This window comes from Mesoplodon mirus (assembly GCF_964341445.2).
Source record: "Mesoplodon mirus genome assembly, chromosome: 9".
Lineage (NCBI taxonomy): Eukaryota > Metazoa > Chordata > Mammalia > Artiodactyla > Ziphiidae > Mesoplodon > Mesoplodon mirus.
Genome location: NC_138985.1, coordinates 47,164,049 through 47,186,218, shown reverse-complemented (window position 1 = coordinate 47,186,218; position 22,170 = coordinate 47,164,049). Strand labels below are relative to the sequence as shown.

Sequence of the window (22,170 nt, the reverse complement as noted above, 5' to 3'; positions counted from 1 at the left end):
CCATCATGAAAAAGTCTACAAATAATAAATGCTGGAGGGGATGTGGAGAAAAGGGAACCCTCCTACGCTGTTTGTGGGAATGTAAATTGGTGCAGCCACCATGGAGAACAGTATGGAGGTTCCTTAACTAAAACAGAGCTATCATATGATACAGCAATCCCACTCTTGGGCATATATCTGGAGAGAACTCTAATTCAAAGAGATACCCGCACCCCAGTGCTCATAGCAGCACTATTTACAATAGCCAAGACACGGAAGCAATCTAAATGTCCATTGACAGATGAATGGATAAAAAAGATGTGGTATCTTGATACAATGGAATATTACTCAGCCATTAAAAAAATGAAATAATGCCATTTGTAGCAACATGGACAGACCTAGAAATTATCATAATAAGTAAAGTAAGTCACACAAGAAATACAAATATCATATGAAATCACTTATATTTGGAATCTAAAAAAAATGATACAAATGAACTTATTTACAAAACAGAAACAGACTCAGGCATAGAAAACAAATTTATGGTTACCAAAGGAGAAAGAGAGTGGGGAGGGATCAATTAGGAGTTTGGGATTAGCAGATAGAAACTACTATATATAAAATAGATAAACAAGGTCCTACTGCATAGCACAGGGAACTATATTCAATATCTTATAATAAACCATAATGGAAAAGAATATATATATGAGCACACATATGTATAACTGAATCACTTTGCTGTACACCAGAAACTAACACAGCATTGTAAATCAACTATACTTCAATTAAAAAATAAATACATAAATAACCTCTCCTCTTACTCTCTGTATGAAATTGTCTGACAATGAAGGGCATCTGAAAACTAAGAAAGGAAGTAAATGAATGTCTTAGAAGAGTATATGAAATGCTTTTACATCTTGATAAAAGAATTGTCATATGCATTACTTCTTAATGTCAGTGAGGGAAGAAAAGAAACCGTTTTAGTGGTACATTTCATGAGAATAACTAAATTAACCCTTCTATCCAACACCTCTCTCTTATGGCCTTTAGAGGTATTCATTAAAGTGTGGACACTTTTCCAGAGATAGGTCAACATTTTGGCAGCTTGCTTCCCACCCCTCCACCTCTGCACTCAAACACAAATAAGGGAAGGAGGGAAGCAACATCCCTGTTAGCATTGGGAGGCTGTTCTGGGAGAGGGAAGACACTGATGAGCTCTGTGATGCTTGAACACCTTAACCAGGGTTGAACTCCTCTTTCTGTGGTTTCCCCCTCTCTTCCTCCCACCAGCTGTCTACAACAGGAGGAAGTTAAACCCCAGAGAGGTAGCTCCTCCCGTGGGTGCATTTACAAAGGATGAAAAGGAAGTGCTGTGACTATTAAAATTTCTCTTCCCATGTCTGCTTATGCTCCTGAGACGACTACAAGATTTCACCCTGGCCCAACTCTCTAGTGAATTTCCACTAACAAATTTCTCATTATTAAAGGTCACCTATCTCACTTTGAAGCAACTTCCTACTATCTGAGCAAGTTATCGCACTTTTACTTTAGACATCACTGTTCTCTCCAAAACTACATGAGATTTAGGGACACACGGAACCCAAATGGCTTCTTTCTCCCTAGTTGTTTGTTGGAACTCAGCCAAAGAAGTGTCAACTTCAAATCCCAGAGCCCTTTAAAATTCCCGAATTAGGATGTGCTTTGTCATCATTCCCATGGATGTATGTTTTGGCTTCTAAGAAGCATGCAAGGCACGGTAACCATGTAGAACAAAAAGAATATTTTGCTATATATAAATGAATATTTGAATGAGGGCAGTATCTATCCTACACAGGAACAATAGCTTTCTCAGGTAGAAAATACTCCATTTTTCATACTATATATTTTAAGATATTATTCATACTAGTTTGTAAGACAGAATTAAGAAATATACTGCTAAAGGATGGCATTGTTCTGTAGGATTTAGAAGCAACAAAGTAATTTCGCTACTTTTCTTTAACAGTTTGCCCTAGGCTGTGGTAACTCAGAATATTTGCAAGGTGTTTTTGAGGACGTTTAGTACTGTCTAAGAAAGAAGAGCAAGAAATTTGTAGGTACAGATGAGTAAAGGTTTAAAAAAACAGTCTACTTTTATTTCATGGTAAAAACAAATTCATCAAAAATGTTCAACCACATATTAAAGATAATAAAGCAAGAATTATCATATTCTAAGTCCCCATTTGATTCAATTCAATCTATGATCTTTCTGATATGGTTTTACTTATATAAAGTTTTTTTTAAAGCACTGCTAAATAGTGTAGAGATGAAAAAAGTATTTGCTACTTTAAAATCTTGAAGAGTCAGACTATGGTTAATAGTTGTTATGTATTTACTCTTTACAACTTCCTCTCTAAAAATACAGGTATTGCATTCCTTGTCTTAAAATGTAACCTTATACATCTGTTGTGCACACATCTGGACATTTAGCCTAACTCATCATTTCCTTCTGTATGTCTCAAAACTGTCAGTTATTTCAGCCGAGATTCAGCCCTTGGGAGAACTGAAAAAGTTACATCCTTCTTTTGTCCAGGTTTTATAAACTCTCCTTTACCTTTTTCCCCAGGATATCAGTAAGTATAAAAATAAGCAGTCTGAATTCCTTCTGGCTCTGGAGAAAGGAGCCCAGGAGGATGAGGGGCATATGCTCCATTAACATTTGCTTCTATAGAGTAAAGAACAAAGCCTTCATCTGAAAGAACAGACATGGACGGTCCACACAGTTATAAAACAAGCACTTTTTTGGAGGCAAAGGAAATACAATTTGAATATAAGAAGGAGGGAGCTTGAGCACCAATGAAGAAGATTTGTACTTTCAAAAGATAAGGATCTCACACTTCATAATTTATACTTTTCAATTAATCAAGGAAAAAAACATGTACTATATGACATAGCAAATAATTAAATACATTAATATTATTTCAAGTCAAGATTTTTAGTGTAAGAGAATAGAAATGCAAATATGAAAAGTGAAGAGCAAAATGCTAGAGAGTGGCATGGACATGTATACACTACCAAATGTAAAATAGACAGCTAGTGGGAAGCAGCTGCATAGCACAGGGAGATCAGCTCAGTGCTTTGTGACCACCTAGAGGGGTGGGATAGTGAGGGTGGGAGGGAGACGCAAGAGGGAGGAGATATGGGGATATATGTATATGTATAACTGATTCACTTTGTTATACAGCAGAAACTAACACACCATTGTAAAGCAATTACACTCCAATAAAGATGTTAAAAACAACAACAGCAACAACAACAACAAACACAACTAAGCCCAAGCTCCTTGCCCAGAGATTCTAATCTAAGTGGTTCCGTTGCCAGTCTAGGTATGAATATGTTTTTTAAAGCTTCCAAGGTGATTCTAACGTGCAGCCACAAAGAGGATCACAACACAAGTCAATCAGCTAACAAATACTGTGCTCTAGGCTTAAAAGGACAGCAATATGAGTATAATATTGATTGTATGAGGAGAGAAAGAGGGTAAGCCCCGTTGTATCCTACTGGAGCTTAATTCTCATTTTCAATAAATTTTTTGACACTTTAACAACCAAATTAATAAATATAAATTTTCTTTCCTACCAAATATTTGAGGATTTATATATGTCAACAACAATCTAAAATAAATAGATTCGACAGATGGTGATATTAGTATATATTTTATTTAATTAAAAGTTAATTTTATTAAGAGACTAGAGTAATAACAAAGCCAAGAGACTCAGATCAATGGCCCCCGATCAAAATTTTCAGGCTGTGGCACGTCAACTCTGAGAGCTGGGCAAGTTACTTAAACAATATTTGTTTTAGTTTCCTCGTTTGTCAAAGTGCTGTGATAGAAGTCATCACCTGGCTGTTTTAATTAAATATGAAAATGCATAAGAAGCACTTAGAAACACTGAGAAAGAACTCAGTAAATGTTAGGCAGTATTAATATTATTTCATAAAGTGACAGGTTTTCAATGCCTAATACGACGACTTCTCGTCCTATTAGGTGTGGTACTTATCTGGCCTTAATATATTCACAAATATTTTTGTTTACTATACTTAATTCAAGTGCGGAAGATTCAAACTCTGGAGTCCCATAGGATTTAAAAATGGCAAGAAGGGCCTCCCTGGTGGCGCAGTGGTTGAGAGTCCGCCTGCCGATGCAGGGGATACGGGTTCGTGCCCCGGTCTGGGAGGATCCCATATGCCGCGGAGCGGCTGGGCCCGTGAGCCATGGCCGCTGAGCCTGTGCGTCCGGAGCCTGTGCTTCGCAACGGGAGAGGCCACAACAGTGAGAGGCCCGCGTACAGCAAAAAAAAAAAAAAAAAAAAAAAAAAAAAAAAATGGCAAGAAGACTTCCTGCCACCTGTAGAACATCCTACTTACATTTAAATTTTAGTGAAGTTCAGTGCTTACCCTTCACTCACAAACTTTTGGCAAAACCACTCAGAGTGATATCTTTTAGTTCTCCCTGCTGAAGTTTTTGATTTGTGTATATGCTGAAGTATGCATTTAGAGTCACTAAAAAGATGGTGGGTACTTGGGATCTAAGGAAATATGTATCATCCTTCCAAGAAGTTCATGTTACACTGTGGCTACGTATTTCTTCACATTGCAATATTCTTATTCATCTCCATTTTCATAAAATAGTAATCAACCTCTTTTCTTGACATTAATAATTATATCTATCCTTTTTCATATCCCAGTTTTCTACTGATCTTTATCTAGTCTAAAAAATAAGCTATGATGATAACAATGTTCCTATATAACCATTATCTCGCTTTATTCTTAAATTATATGATTGCTTGCACTGTTTCTTTTTAGTAAATCTTTTAAATTATAGATTACTGTTATAAATATGATTTATATGTAACTGCCTGCACTAAATATCTTCTACTCAAACTCATTTGCTTTCTTTGCTTTCTATCAATACTTCTGACTCATGTGGCTTTACGCTTTAAGTGCAGGTCACTCTATTCTTCAATTTTGAGTTATTTTTTTTCCTGAAGCAATATTATCACCATGATGGAGCCCTTAAAATTCTGCATAATGACATATTTTCCCACTATATTTCAAAATTTCTAAAGAAAAAGGGAGTACTGCTAATGAAATCTAATACAATGAAATAAAATTTCTTGTTGATTTAACTACCACCTGCACATCTGGTGCATTTTTCTGGGACTTGTCTGTACCGTTTGTTTAATTCATGGTATAAGCACTTCACATTAGAGGACGTGTCCCCTTCAGTGCTTCAAACAGCTCGAAGGCACAGAGCTGGCACTGAACATTTGTTTTAAAAAAATGATGCAGCACAACTACATACTGCAAAACCCTACAGTTGTGGGGTTTTTTTTGCATTATCAAGATTTGTGTGAATTTGGAGAGGGGAAAAAAATCAAACACATACTTTAGAAATGCCCATAACACAAAATTACATTTTGGAAAGCATTCTAAGAAATATGAGGCTCCAAACTGTAAGAAAAAGGACAAAGTCAAATTACCTATTAGTGTAAGAGAAGAAAGAACAAATCTGTTTTAGTGATTTTTTTCAAGTCATTTTCTAGGTCCTGGAAAAGAGATTTCAATCTCTAAGGAAAAAAACTTTTGACAAATTAATATTTAATTAAGCTGAGAAGGCAACAAAAGAAACTTTAAAATATAGACAAAATTTATAAATTCTAATAGATTTTGTTTCTTCCAAAAGAACAAGGTAAAAACAATGATGTTTGAAGGAAAAAAGAGTATGAATAAGTTTGACCTGCCAAAAAAATTTTCAAATTATATGACATTCACTTGAGGAAAGAAACAATTTTAAAAGCAAAGGATACTGTAATTTTATTATTATAGTTGACAACTATTCATTTAGGAAAAGATTGTTAATATCATGTGTGTATGAGTGGAATGCTAAAACACAGTCTTTCAGTGTTCCCTATTGTCTATATATCTGACCTGGTGGTGAGGCCTGAAATGTTCATTTTCCAATACATGTACCTTATTAAACACAGAGACGATTTTGTTAAAATTGATAAATCAAAATCCACATGACCTGTTTGATATAATCAGAATTCTCTAGCTTTAGTATATATTATATAATACATTTCTACATATACCCAATGATACAAATATATAGGACATCTTTACAAGATCCTTCATAAAGTATTATTATTATCTCCAGGTAACAATAAGAAAAAATTGAGTTTGTATGAGGATAAGTAAACTTAATTATGCATTTTGAGAAAGATAATTATTTTAACAACTAATATATTTAAGTATCATTTAAGGAAAAGATGATAATTTTCATAATATTATTATATATAACATATGAACAGAGAGACCTGACAACGTAATAGTTAATATTTATTTTTTTACTTAATTATGTATCAGTCTCTGCCCTAAGTGTTTTCTCAATTGCAATTCATTTAAACCTCACAATGATCTTATGTGGGTTACACTATTGTTATTTGCATCTTACAAATAAGGAAAAATAAGAGGAGGCATAACTTGCTTAATAGTACACAGTAAGTAGTAGAGCCAAGGTCTGACCCTAGGCAGTTTAGCTCCAGGGATCATTCCTTATAATCTACTTACAGAAGTTGTCTATAATAGTTCTTCGTATATGTTAGAAAACAGTCCATTATCAGATGTGTATTTTGCAAAAACTTTCTCCCATCTGGCTTCTCACCCTCTTGACACTGTCTTTCACAGAGCAGAAGTTTTTAATTTTAATGAAGTCCAGCTTTTCAATGTTTTCATGGATCATGCCTTTGTTGTTGTACCTGAAAAGTCATCTCAACACCCAAAATCTTACAGATTTACTCCTATGTTACCTTCAAAGAGTTTTATAGTTTTGTTTGCTATTTAGGTCTGTGGTCCATTTTGAGTTAACTTTTGTGAAGGGCTGTTAGGTCTGTATTCAGAATCATTTTTTTACATGTAGATGTCCAGTTGTTCCAGCACTATTTTTTTAAAAGACTCTGCTTCATTGCATTGTCTTTGCTCTTTTGTTGAAGGTCAGTTGACCATAATTATGTGGATCTATCTGGGGGTCTCTTATCTGTTCCACTGATCTATTTGTCTTTCTTTTGTCAGTACCACACTCTCTTGACCACTATAGCTTCATAATAAGTCTTGAAGTAGGGTAGTGTCAGTCTTCCAACTTTGTTCTTTGTCAATATTTTGTTGGCTATTCTTTTCTTCTCCTTCAATATTCTGTATTGGCTAGTCTTTTGCCTCTCCATATAAACTTTAGAATCAATTTGTCAATATCCACAAAGTAACTTGTTAAGATTTTGATTGGGAATAAATTGAATATATGGAGCAAGTTGGAAAGAATTGACATCTTGAGAATATTGAGTCTTCCAATATTCTGGCTTCAAAATCTACGTTTTTCTACCACTATACTTGTTGCTTCTCCAATGGCTTTCAATAATAGTTGATGTCTACTTATTAGTATTAATATTAATACTATTACTAGCATCACCATTTCAGGAATATGAGAGGTTTTTTTAAATAGATCTTTATTGGAGTATAATTACTTCACAATACTGTGTTAGTTTCTATTGCACAACAAACCGAATCAGCCACGTGCATACGCATGTCCCCATATCTCCTGCCTCTTGAGCCTCCCTCCCATCCTCCCTCTCCTACCCTTCTAGGTCATCGCAAAGCACCAAGCCGATCTCCCTGTGCTATGCTGCTGCTTCCCACCAGCCAACTATTTTACAGTCGGTAGTGTGTATATGTCGATGCTACTCTCACTTCGCCCCAGCTTCACCCTCCCATCCCATGTCCTCAAGTCCAATTTCTATGTCTATCAGTATATTCCTGCCCTGCAACTAGGTTCATCAGTACCAATTTTTTTTTTTTTTAGATTCCATATATATGTTTTAGCACACAGTATTTGTTTTTTTCTTTCTGACTTACTTCACTCTGTATGACAGACTCTAGGTCCATCCACCTCACTACAAATTTAGTTTCTTTTTATGGCTGAGTAATATTCCATTGTATATATGTGCCACATCTTCTTTATCCATTCATCTGTTGATGGACATTTAGGTTGCTTCCATGTCCTAGCTATTGTAAATACTGCTGCAATCAACATTGTGGTACATGTCTCTTTTTGAATTATCGTTTTCTCAGGGCATATGCCCAGCAGTGGGATTGCTGGGTCATATGGTAGTTCTATTTTTAGTTTTATAAGGAACCTCCAGACTGTTTTGCATAGTGGTTGTATCAATTTACATTCCCACCAACAGTGCAGTAGGGTTAACTTTTCACCACACCCTTTCTAGCATTTATTGTTTATAAATAAATAAATAAATATATATATATATATATATATATATATATATATATATTTTTTTTTTTTTTTTTTTTTTGCAGTTCGCGGGTCTCTCACTGCTGCGGCCTCTCCTGTTGCAGGGCACAGGCTCCGGACGTGCAGGCCCAGCGGCCATGGTTCACGGGCCCAGCTGCTCCACGGCATGTGGGATCTTCCCGGACCGGGGCACGAACCCGTGTCCCCTGCATCGGTAGGCGGACTCTCAACCACCGTGCCACCAGGGAAGCCCTCTATATTTTTTGATAATGGCCATTCTGATTGGGGTGAGGTGATACCTCATTGTAGCTTTGATTTGCATTGCTCTAATAACGAGTGATGTTGAGCAGCTTTTCCTGTGCCTCTTGGCCATCTGTATGTCTTCCTTGGTGAAATGTCTATTTAGGTCTTCTGCCCATTTTTTAACTGGATTGTTTGTTTTTTTGATATTGAGCTCCATGAGCTGTTTGTATATTTTGGAGATTATCCTTTGTCTGTATTTTCATTTGAAATTATTTTCTCCCATTCTGAGGGTTGTCTTTTTGTCTTGTTTATGTTTTCCTTTGCTGTGCAAAAGCTTTTAACTTTAATTAAGTCCCATTTGTATATTTTTGTTTTTATTTCCATTACTCTAGGAGGCGGGTCAAAAAAGATCTTGCTATGGTTTATGTCAAAGAGTGTTTTTCCTGTGTTTTCCTTTAAGAGTTTTATAGTCTGATCTTACATTTAAGTCTTTAATCCATCTGGAGTTTATTTTTGTGTATGGTGTTAGGTTGTGTTCTAATTTCTTTCTTTTACATGTAGCTGTCCAGTTTTCCCAGCACCACTTATTGAAGAGGCTATCTTTTCTCCATTGTACGTTCTTGCCTCCTTTGTCGTAAATTAGGTGCCCATGTGTACATGGGTTTATCTCTGGGCATTCTATCTTGTACCATTGATCTATATTTCTGTTTTTGTGCCAGTACCATACTCTCTTGATTACTGTAGCTTTGTGGTAATAGTTTGAAGTCGTGGAGGCTGATTCCTCCAACTCTGTTTTTCTTTCTCAAGATTGCTTTGGCTATTCGGGGTCTTTTGTGTTTCCATACAAATTGTAAAATGTTTTGTTCTAGTTCAGTGATAAATGCCATTGGTAGTTTGATAGGGATTGCAATGAATCTGTAGATTGCTTTGGGTAGTAGAGTCATTTTCACAATGTTGATTCTTCCAATCCAAGAACATGGTATATTTCTCCATCTGTTTAGTTCATCATTGATTTCTTTCATCAGTGTTTTATAGTTTTGTAAGGACAAGTCTTTCGCCTCCTTAGGCAAGTTTATTCCTAGGTATTTTATTCTTTTTGTTGCAATGGTAAATGGGAGTGTTTCTTTAATTTCTCTTTCTAATTTTTCCATGTTGGTGTATAGGAATGCCAGAGATTTCTGTGTATTAATTTTGTAACCTGCAACTTTACCAAATTCATTGATTAGTTCCAATAGTTTTCTGGTGGCATATTTAGGATTTTCTATGTATAGTATCATGTCATTGGCAAACAGTGACAGTTTTACTTTTCTTTTCCAATTTGTACTCCTTTTCTTTTTCTACTCTGATTGCTGTGGCTAGGACTTCCAAAACTATGTTGATTATGAGTGGTGAGAGTGGACATCCTTGTCTTGTTCCTGACGTTAGTGGAAGTGCTTTTAGTTTTTCACCATTGAGTATGATGCTTGCTGTGTGTTTCTCATATACAGCCTTTATTATGTTGAGGTAGGTTCCCTCAATGCCCATTTTCTGGAGAGTTTTTATCATAAGTGGGTGTTGAGTTTTGTCAAAAGCTTTTTCTGCACCTATTGAGATGATCATATGGTTTTTATTCCTTAATTTGGTAATGTGGTGTATCACATTGATTGATTTGTATAAATTGAAGAATTCTTGCATCCCTGGGCTAAATCCCATTTGATCATGGTGTATGATCCTTTTAATGTGCTGTTGGATTCTGTTTCCTAGTATTTTGTTCAGGATTTTTGCATCTATGTTCATCAGTGATATTGGTCTATAATTTTCTTTTTTTGTGACATATTTTCCTGGTTTTGGTATCAGGGTGAAGGTGGCTTCGCAGAATGAATTTGGGAGTGTTTCTCCCTCTGCAATTTTTGGAAGAGTTAGAGAGGGATGGGTGTTAGCTCTTCTCTAAATGATAGAATTTGCATCTGATGCCATCATCCTGGACTTTTGCTTGTTGGAAGATTTTTAATTATGCTTTCACTTTCATTACCTGTGATAGGTCTGTTTATATTTTCTAATTCTTCCTGGTTAAGTCTTGGAAAATTGTAACTTTCCAAGAATCTGTCCATTTCTTCGTGGTTGTCCATTTTATTAGCATATAGTTGTTTGTAGTACTCTTATAATCTTTTGTATTTCTGCAGTGTCAGTTGTGATTGCTCCTTTTTCATTTCTAATTTTATTGATTTGCATCCTCTCCCATTTTTTCTTGATGAATCTGGCTAAGGGTTTATCAATTTTGTTTAACTTCTCAAATAACAAACTTTTAGTTTTATTGATCTTTGCTATTGTTTTCTTCATTTCCATTTCATTTATTTCTGCTCTGATCTTTATTATTTCCTTCCTTCTTCTGACTTTGGGTTTTCTTTGTTCTTATTTCTCTAGTTGTTTTAGGTGTAGGGTCAGATAGTTTATTTCAGATTTTTCTTGGTTTTTGAGGTGAGATTGAATTGCTATAAACTTCCCTCTTAGAACTGTATTTGCTGCATCCCATAGGTTTTGGGTCACCGTGTTTTCATTGTTATTTGTTTCTACGTATCTTTTTATTTCTTCTTTGATTTCTTCAGTGTTCTCTTGGTTATTTAATAGTGCACTGTTTAGCCTCCATGTATTTGTGTTTTTTACAGTTTTTTTCCTGTAATTGATTTCCAATCTCATAGCACTGTGGTCAGAAAAGATGCTTGATATGATTTCAATTTTCTTAAATTTTCCAAGGCTTGATTTGTTACCCAAGATGTGATCTATCCTGGAGAATGTTCCATGTGCACTTGAAAAGAAAGTGTATTCTGTCACTTTCGGGTGGAATGTTCTATAAATATCAATTAGATCTATCTGGTCTATTGTGCCATTTAAAGCTTGTGTTTCCTTATTTATCTTCTGCTTGGATGATCTGTCCATTGGTGTAAGTGGGGTGTTAAAGTTCCCTACTATTATTGTGTTACTGTCGATTTCTCCTTTCATGATTGTTAGCATTTGCCTTATGTATTAAAGTGCTCCTATGTTGGGTGCGTAAACATTTATAATTGTTATAGCTTCTTCTTGGATTGGTCCTTTGATCATTATGTAGTGTCCTTCCTTATCTCTTGTAACAGTTTTTATTTTCAAGTCTATTTTATCTGATATGAGAATTGCTACTCCAGCTACCTTTTGATTTCCATTGGCATGGAATATCTTTTTCCATCCCTTCACTTTCAATCTGCATGTGTCCTTAGGTCTCAAGTGGGTCTCTTGTAGACAGCATATATATGGGTCTTATTTTTGTATCCATTTAGCCAGTCTGTGTCTTTTGGTTGGGGCATTTAATCCATTTACATTCAACATTATTATCAATATGTATGTTCCTATTACCATTTTCTTAATTGTTTTTGGTTTGGTTTTGTGGGTCTTTTTCTTCTGTTGTGTTTCCCGCTTAGGGAAGTTTCTTTAGCATTTGTTGTAAAGCTGGTTTGGTGGTGCTGAATTCTCTTAGCTTTTGCTTTCCTGAAAAACTTTTGACTTTTCCATCGAATTTGAATGAGATCCTTGCTGGGTAATCTTGGTTGTAGGTTTTTCTCTTTCATCACTTTAAGTATATCCTGCCACTCCCTTCTGGCCTGCAGAGTTTCCACTGAAAAATCAGCAGATACCTGATGGGGACTCCTTTGTATGTTATTTTTTGTTTTTCCCTCCCTGCTTTTAATTTTTTCTCTTTGAATTTAATCTTTGTTTGTTTGATTAATATGTGTCTTGGTGTGTTTTTCCTAGGGTTTATCCTGTATGGGACTCTCTGTGCTTCCTAGACTTGGGTGACTATTTCTTTTCCCATGTTAGGGAAGCTTTCCACGATAATCTCTTCAAATATTTTCTCAGACCCTTTCTTTTTCTCTTCTTCTGGGACCCCTGTAATTCGAATGTTGGTGTGTTTAGTGTTGTCCCAGAGGTCACTGAGATTGTATTCAATTCTTTTCAGTCTATTTTTCTTTATTCTGTTCCTCGGCAGTTATTTCCACCCTTTTGTCTTCCAGCTCACTTATTCATTCTTCTGCCTCAGTTAATCTGTTATTGATTCCTTCTAGTGTATTTTTCATTTCAGTTATTATGTTGTTCATCTCTGTTTGTTTGTTCTTTAGTTCTTCTAGATCTTTGTTAAACATTTCTTGTATTTTCTTAACCCATGCCTCCATTCTATTTCTGAGATTCTGGATCATCTTCACTATCATTACTCTGAATTATTTTTCAGGTAGATTGCCTATTTTCTCTTCATTTATTTGGTCTTGTAGGTTTTTACCTTGTTCCTTCATCTGTGACATATTTTTTGGCCAACTAATTTTTTTTTTTTTTTTTAATGAATGGTATTGTGTTCCTGTCTTACTGGTTGTCTGGCCTGAGGCTTCCAACACTGGGGTTTGTAGGCTATTGGGTAGACCTGGGTCTTGGTACTGAGGTGAGGAATGCCATGAGACCTCACTCCAATTAATATTCCCTGGGGTCTGAAGGAATATGAGTTTTTAATATAATTCCATTTGGTTTTTATATAACCACTTTGAGAAAGGTTAATCAGCATAATCAGAAGTTTGGAAATTTAAGAACTAATGCCAATGCGAAGGACAAAGTTTCTTTTGTGAATTTTAAGAATTCACTCCAAAATCATCTTTGCACTTCCCCTATCATTATTGTAGTTAATTTTTAATGTCTTTTATCCATAATAAAATGAACAACTGGTGTTCAGATATGTTATTATCCAAGCTACCTCTGATGCCTAATATAGGGTTCGTATAAGATAGATGGTCATTAAACATTTGTTGAAAAAGTTAAGGCATGAATGAGTGGATGCATGAATGAAAAGATTGTAATTATAGAAAGAAGTCTCTAAGTTAGTTAATGATTCTTGCTGGAATTTTCACTTAGAGTATTTTCCTAGTACTTCACCATGCTTAGTCTCTTTTATTGTAGATTTTAATATTATGACACTAAATTCAGTCACAATTACACCTGTTTAATAAGTGAAAGAGGATAGATTCCACTTGATTTGACCTTTTGTGGTCTAAAATGACTTTGCTCATAGATCTCACTTGCTAATGCATCATATGCCTTTAGTAACAGAAACTTTTTCAAATTCTCCTTTTGAGCAAAAATATTTGGCACAAACGAGACAAATTTATATGGAAACACAAAAAACCCTGAACAGCCAAAACAATATTAAGAAAGAAGAACAAAGCTGGAGGTATCACACACCATGATTTCAAACTACACTACAAAGGTACAGTCATCTAAACAGTATGGTACTGGCACAAAAAGAGATACACAGATCAATGGAAGAGAATAGAGATCCCAAAAATGAACCCGCACTTATATGGGCAATTGGTCTACAACAAAGGAGGCAAGATTATACAATGGGGAAAAGATAGCCTTTTCAATAGATGGTGCTGGGAAAAATGGATAGCTATATGCAGAAGAATCAAACTGAACTACTCTCACACACCATGCACAAAAATAAATTCCAAATGGATTAAAGACTTAAATGTAAGACCTGAAACCATAAAAATTCTAGAAAACATAGGCAATACTGTCTTTGACATCAGTCTTAGAAAAAAAATTTTTTGAATGTGTCTCCTCAGTCAAGGGAAACAAAAACAAAAATAAATAAATGGGACTACACCAAACTAAAAAGCTTTTGCACAGCAGAAGAAACTATCAACAAAATGAAAAGGCCACCAATGAATGGAAGAGATATTTACAAATGATATATTTGATGAGGTGTTAATATCCAAAATATACAAAGAACTCATAGAAACTCAACATCAAAAAAACAAGCAACCTGATTTTTAAAATTGGCAGAATATTGTAATAAACATTTTCCAGAGAAGACATATAGATGTTCAACAGGGACATGAAAAGATGTTCAGCATCAGTAATCCTTAGGAAAATGCAAATCAAAACCACAATGAGATATCATCTCATACCAGTCAGAATGCCTATTATCAAAAATACAACAAATAAGGAGTGTTATCTAAGATGTGAAAAAAGAGGAACCCTTGTGCACGGTTGGTGGGAATGTAAATTGGTACAGCCAATATGGAAAACAACATGGAGATTCCTCAAAAAATTAAAAATAAAACTACCATACAATCCAGCAATTCGACACCTGGGTACTTATCCCAAGAAAACAAAAACAGTACTTAGAAAAGATATATGCATCCCTATGTTCATTGCAACATAATTTACAATAGCCAAGAAATGGAAGAAACTTAAACACCCATCATAGATGAGTGGATAAAGAAGAGGTGGTATATATATATATATATATATATATATATATATATATATATATAAATATATATATAATGGAATATTAGTCAGCCATAAAAAAGAATGAAATCTTGCAATTTGTGACAACATGGATGGACCTAGAGGGGTATTATGTTAAGTGAAATAAGTCAGACAGAGAAAGGCAAATACTGTATTATTTCACTTATATGAGAAATCTAAAAAAACAAAACAAATAAACAAACATAACAAAACAGAAACAGAGTTATAGATACAGAGAACAAACAGGTAGTTGTGAGGGGATGGGGGTGGTGGGGAGGAAAGAATTAGGTGAAGGAGATTAAGAGGTACAAAATTCCAGATTCAAATAAATGAGCCATGGGTATGAAATGTACGGTGTGGGGAATATAGTCTATAACTATGTTATATATTTGCACAGTGAAATATCATTTTTTTCCAACTAGCTTTCCATCACAAGTCAAAAGTCTTTGAACTTATGAGTAAGCTTCATAGCCTGAAAGTGGTGAGTGTTTTTCCAGAAGGTTTTCAGATTTTTTTAATGCCTGCATTTACTGGACTTGGTTCAAAATTTTCTAATGGGAAGCATACTTTAAATAGCCTTGATTCCATGTTTTTAATATATTATTTTACTTTATTGCTATTCCCTGAGAGCACTTACAATCAACATATTTTTTAAAGTTTTATATTTGGTAATATTCTGTTGGTTCTTTGTTTCCTGTTATAATGGGCTTTCAAATATTAAGCAAATTTGCAGATTTTCCAAACAAACACATCTGTACAGGACAGTGTGATATTAGAAGGTTCCTGAAATTAAGTAATACAATGTAAATGCTTTCTGCATTACCCACTTGCTGCATAGAAAGTGATGAAAATTGCCAATGGGTTTATTTTAGGGAGAAAACTACTATTTTGAAATAAAATACCAAGTTTACCACATCAACCCTATTTTATTCTTAATCATGTTCAATTTGGGAGTATCCTCTTACATTTATATATAAGGAAATGATGTAAGAAGCTGACCTATTATTTTCAAAGACAAAGGTTATCACACACAAAATAAATAACTTTTTCTAGTTTATCTGTTCACTCCAAATTTTTAAATGAATTAACATTTTTTATAGTTTCATTAAATGTCCATGTTTAAAGTGCTTAACAAAATAATGCCATGTTTAAAGTTTAACTGCCTTAAGCATAATGCTGTCCATGCTACTCCTATTTCCTTCATCCTTGCTTGGGAAGGATATTTGGTCACACATACTCCTACACACATAGCTCAGTTATTCACCCTGATCTCAGAGCTCTTCTTTCCATCTCCCATCTATTTTTTATTATTATTCCAGGTTTCTTCCTCTTCCTTCCTTCCTCCCCACCCACTCAAGAGTGGGTTCTGCTCTTCAGTAGTTTTTCCAAATTAGCACTTTCCTCCGTTTCCCTTCAGCAATATTTTGCATGCCTAATTCCTCCTTAGAGACCACTTGTTCATCTTAGCTCTACAATCGTTCTCCGATTTCTGCTTATCCCACGAGAGATTTAGAAAGCTCCACGCTCTTCCATTTTCCATTCCATAACAAAACATTTCTTTGGAAGGTGTGGCCAAGAATCCCCAAAAGCAAGTTCAGTGAACCAGTACCGTAAGAAGGCTTTGTAGCAGATGAGAAATTTTGCAAAGCTGTGGTCACACTAAAGTGCATTATGGCTAATGTCTAGCTGATTGCATTTTCATTTGTAAATATGGCAATACTGCCAAGAACATGAATCAGGCTTACATATGACAGCAGGTTACCTAGGATTCCATGCTGTTACAAAGCTCTCTTGAAAGACCCTTGATAATTGGGGTGTGAAGTGATGCTACAGTCAGCACTTTCTAAATGGTTTTTAAAATAAATTAGATACAAGAGGTGTGAAAAATGTACCTCTATAATCTCACTTTTTTTCAACAATGACTTCAGATTGTTTCCATTTAAATTACAAAATGAACTTTCATTATTCATCTTTAGATGCTGTAAAATAAACTAAGTTATTCATTTAGTCACTTGTTCAATAAATATTTACTGAATACCAACTATGTGGCAAACACAGTTCAACATAAGCTGAGTATCAAAAAAGTCTTGGTTTGCAACTTACCATGAGCCATACGATGAAACCAGTAGTAACCAAAGTCAACTCCCAAGAAAGTTAAATACCAAGTCCATGGAGAATCCCAAGGCAAACTGATGAGCCTGTAGTTCTCCCAGATATAAATGTAACTGGTCAGTTCAATGCTCCTGAAAAACAAACTGGAAAGATAAAATGTATAAGCAATGATTATACTATATTTTAGATGTAAAATTATGCTAAAACATTTTAGATAATATTTAAAAATTAATATGTTCATACATAAAAATAAAATCCTTTCCCCCTTCTCTTGGTTTCTTACTGCTCTATCATACGTTTGAAGAGGCTCAATTTCCTTGGTATCAAAATGATTCACATGATGTTTCCTTTTGTTTCACAGGCATCATGGATGCCAACTATTCTCCTATTTCATGGAATTTAGGAAGTTCCCTTTATATGTCTCTTAAAAATACTTTTCATGGAAACCATATAACATAAAAATGACAAAACTATGACTTATCTTCTGTGACTGTCATTTCTAAATCTTAGTAAAGAACACAAGAAGGGTGCTTTTTAAAGGGAATGTAAAAAGTAGAAAATTATAATAGCATATTTTTTAAAGGGACTGCAAAATGACTACTGCCTTAAAATATATTAATCCCATAAAGTTTGCCTTTAGATTTAAAGTTGCTTCTGACTAACTCTATTCTCTCTCTTCCTGTCTAGTCCCTCCTCTCTTTCACACACACACACACACACTCTATGTTTTCTAGATATTATTCTTAAGACTACAAATTGGATTCTCATAGCATATCAGTATTTCTTATAGTAATATAAACTATGGATCTCAAAATATAAGGGAATAATTTTTCCCTAGAAATAAACAATTGTTTTTAAAACCCAGATAGCATATCTCTTACCACATACTCTACCAAGCTTCTGTAAATTCTTATGTCAAGAAATTTCAAAAATATACATAATATACTTCAATTTTATAAAGAGTAGTATTTTTCCTTTTAAATTTCCTGTGATCAAATTTAGGATCAGACTCAAGATAATCATTCCTTTTATCACTTTTATAGATATGATTGAACTGACTTTTTCATTAATATTTATCACTTATATGTAAAATGAATTATTCTACCTAATAAAGATTTATTTATAAACCATGAACAAGTGAGAAAGTTCTGAAATATTCTAACTTTAAATAAAAGTCAAAGAAGCAGCTCATTAGTTTATTGTTAAAATTCATTATTTTACTAGTATTTCCCTTTACATAGTCAGTGTCTATGAATTAGCATGTTACTGGTTTTGTTGGAGACCCGGATGTTTACTTTTAATCTAATGTCGACGTTAGTTATGATATGACTTTAACTCTGATTTAATAACTTTAAAATTGCCTCACATTTTGAATCCTTCAAGTTATTATTTAATCAGTAACATAAAACACTAGGCTTCTTCACAACAGCATTAATATAAATAACTAATAGAAATGCCAAATACCTACACTTTGAAAAAGGATTATACATCATCAGATCTTAAAACTCAGTTTTCAGTTTAAGATTACTCTAGGTTTGTAAATTGGTCCCCATACACTGAGGGTAAGAAGCAACTAAAGAAAGAGACAGAACACTCCAGACTGGGAAGTGGCAGTTTTAACAAACAAGGAACTTAGAGACGAGGTTTCTCTTTGGTGGCTGCAAGGCATGTAAATGTCCATACTCTCACTCCAGAATGTTAAATTTTTCTAGAAAGGTCTTAACTGGGTTCAAGTCACTTATTCAGTCCAGATGGTCTCAACACCACCTTACTCTCTCAAGGCTGCATCCTTGAAACAGCTGTTAGCATGGGATTGTAGGTGGAACTTACATTCCATGGACAGGGGAGAGAGTAAGGGAAAGGGGAAGGGCAAGTAAAGTCCAGCTTATAGGTCAACCAGGGTCGCATCCTCTCCATGACCTCCTCCAACAATTATATGGTTGGAAAGAGCAATTTTGTCCTTAAGTGTGAGTCCTTGATCCAAGGAGACTACCTACCCAGCACCCCTGTCACAACTCAGGCAATGCCCTGGATACTCCAGAATCCCCTGTCAAGTGGCCCTGAGCCTGCTTTCAGGACTGCATGGGCCTCTTTCCTGGTCCAGGCCTCCAGAGGGTCCACCTATGCAGGTGTGTAAAGTCCTCAACATGACAAGGCAGACAAAAGTGGCTTCTTTGGACCCATAGACAGAGCTGGGACGAGCAGTCTGGGGTGTGCACACACAGGTGTGTGAGGTCCCTCATGAGACAGGACAGGCCATGGGCCAGGGGCTTTCACCCTGTTCTGGAACTCTGAGGAATCCAAGAACTTGAAATTTGAAATGTGTCTTCCAATTTGTCATCCAGGTTATTTATCAGGGTAGGGGGAATAGAACGAATTTTATTTTAAAGCATGTTAGCTTGGTTGGTAATTCTTATACATCTAGACTAAGGCTTCTGAACAGTGTCATTATTGACATTTGGACAAGATAATTCTTTGTTGTAGGGGTCTGTCCTGTGAAAACTATTACCCAAATTATGAAACCTTATAATTGCTCCTTAGTACTCATTAGTAGAGGATTAACCACATAAAATTCAAGTTTTAGGGAAAAAAATGGTGAATAATATCAATTTTATATGGTCTAACTTAATTTTTCTAAAACAGAAATTCTAAAGTTTGACACTGCTGCTATTTGGGCCAAATGATTCTTTGTTGTGCGGGCCTATCCTGTGCATTGGAGGATGTTCAGAAGCATCCCTGGCCTCTCCCACTAGATGCCAGTAGCACAGCCCTCCACCCAGGTGTGACAACAAAATGTCCAAATGTCTCCCGGGGGCAAAACTGCCCCAGTTGATAACCCTAAAAAAGACTGATCTAGAAAGAAAAATTAAAACTTAGGAAAATGCAATAGAAAGTTGAAATAATCTAGTTTTTTTTTTTATATCTGCTTTACTACATGGTGTCAAAGCAGGTCAATTCATGGATTCATTCAATCATTCAAAAAATTCATATTAAGTGCCTGCTAGGTGCCAGGCACAGCACAAGAAAGGGAGGACACATTGGTGAAGAGGGCAACTACAGCCACCTGCCTCATCAATGTCCCACCAGTTCAGTATCTCTTTTTAAAGTTGCTGTCTTTCTTGTCAGTTTTCTAGTGACAATTGAAAGAGGCTTTCAGATATCAAAACTTCAATAATAGAAAGACGGTCCCTGGAAAACTTCCATGTGTAAAACAAAAAGAACCTGCCTGTAACTGAAATACTTTATTTCCTGTACAGGTGCCAGGTCTTGAGCAGACACCCAATTTATTATTCTGTCAACTTACTTATTAGGGTTGACACAAATCGAGCTGAAATATGCCTTACATACTACAGTCAAGGCTTTTTCTTTTTTTTTTTCACACCTTAGCACAAAGCCAAACTTTCCTCAAGGTGAAGGGAAAGAGTGGAGAAGCTGTGGGAATTAAATTCCCAGTTCTCTATCAGCAAGATGAATATGATCCTCTTCCATCATAAATGGGAAAAAACAGCCATGGAGTGCCCACAACTAAAAACAATTCGGCAAGAGATACACCTGGGAAATGATTATCAAGCTCTGGAAAGCCCTTGATTGCAGGAAATAGCACCTATATTTTCAAAAATGTTCCCACCAGACCTTGAATCATAAAACTAACCCTCTTCCTCTTTCTCTTCCCAATTCCTTCATTCTCTCCCAGCCCCCAATCCCAGCATATGACTCTGCACTCTGGAATTCAAACGACAACTCTAACCCCTATCCTGTGGAAAGAGACATATGTAATATGCATATATAGTGAGCTTACTTTATCATGTGGAGATGGAAATTAGGTAGCACAGGGGCTTTGAATAACCAAAATGCTAGCTCCCTTTTATTCATTAAGTTTGAATGCAAGACCGAGAAAATAATCTAAATATAAGGAGGCATTAGACTCCTCTAATTAACAACCTGTATGTGTAGAGACTCCCCTCCCATTTTGTCCTATATTCTTTATAAATTCCCCCCAAATAGCTATTTCTCTTGGGTCTGAAGTATATCTTCTGGCAAATGAAAGACAGTTAATTTTTCATGTGTTTTATGTAAGCATTTCTGTCCACACTAGAAATGTGTGCTGTCAGACTGGCGGTTGCCAAGGGGGAGGGGGTTAGGGGAGGGATGGAGTAGGAGATTAGGGTTAGCAGATGTGAGCTTTTATATATAGAATGGACAAACAACAAGGTCCTACTGCATAGCACAGAGAACTATATTCAATATCCTATGATAAAGGAAAAGAATATTTTAAAAAAGAATGTATATATGTGTGTGTGTGTGTATATATATGTATAACTGAATCACTCTGCTGTACAGCAGTAATTAACACAACACTGTAAATCAACTACACTTCAATAAAAATAAAATCTGTCATGTCAATGTTTAGTGACTGTAAAATCTGGTAAGGTACCAAAATAGTATTCCAGTAATAATGCTGGATTTTTAAAAATATAAAGTTACTTTATAATGTTGAAAGTTTTCAATAATCAATAAATGAGAATAAATATTATTTGAGGATTGAGAATTACAAAGCTAATTTGTTATCAAAGTCATCTGAGTTTGAATGTTCCCATCATCAAAAGTAGAGAAAAGTAACACTGGACAGGTCGTTCACCATCTCACTATCTCCCAGCTAATTTGACATGAGAGCATTAGGCTGAACGGACCCTGAAATTATCTAGCTCTCAAATACTCTCATGCTCTAATCATTAATCAAGCAAATGAAATTTGATGTAAGGCTCTCATTGCAAACTGTTAAAATTTCAAAGCAACTTTTCAGAGTAAGTTGAATTATGTACTCAGTGTTCACAGACATCTGCCAACTTGTACTATTTTATACCTGCCATTAGAGAAATTTGGCCAGATTATGCAAAATTGAAAAAAAATAAATTAGACTTTTTATTTCTAACAATCTTGTCAGAAATTAGAAAATAAACCAATATTTAAATGAGATCATTTGAAATGCCCTTACAAGTTTCACGAAGTTATAAATAAATTAATATATATATAACTATATTTTATATATATAACTATATATATATTGGTTTTTCTGAGAAATTGCATTGTTTATTTCAAAATCTCTTATACCTGGCCCAGGAACTTGCACTCTCTATCTGTAAAGCTACTGCCACTTTTGCTCCATCTAGTGGAATATTGATTTTTGCTCGGTA

The 22,170-nt window shown here is 35.1% G+C and overlaps 1 protein-coding gene across 5 annotated transcripts in view; it reads right to left on the bottom strand.

The window, feature by feature from the left end:
* Positions 1-22,170, bottom strand: part of AGMO (alkylglycerol monooxygenase) — a 347,764-nt gene that overhangs the window by 318,582 nt on the left and 7,012 nt on the right. For all 5 annotated transcript variants that reach the window (XM_082632052.1, XM_082632050.1, XM_082632051.1 and 2 more), the window contains exon 3: positions 16,967-17,118. In XM_082632052.1, coding sequence (XP_082488178.1) covers positions 16,967-17,118 — 152 coding nt within the window. The remainder of the gene's footprint in view (positions 1-16,966; positions 17,119-22,170) is intronic.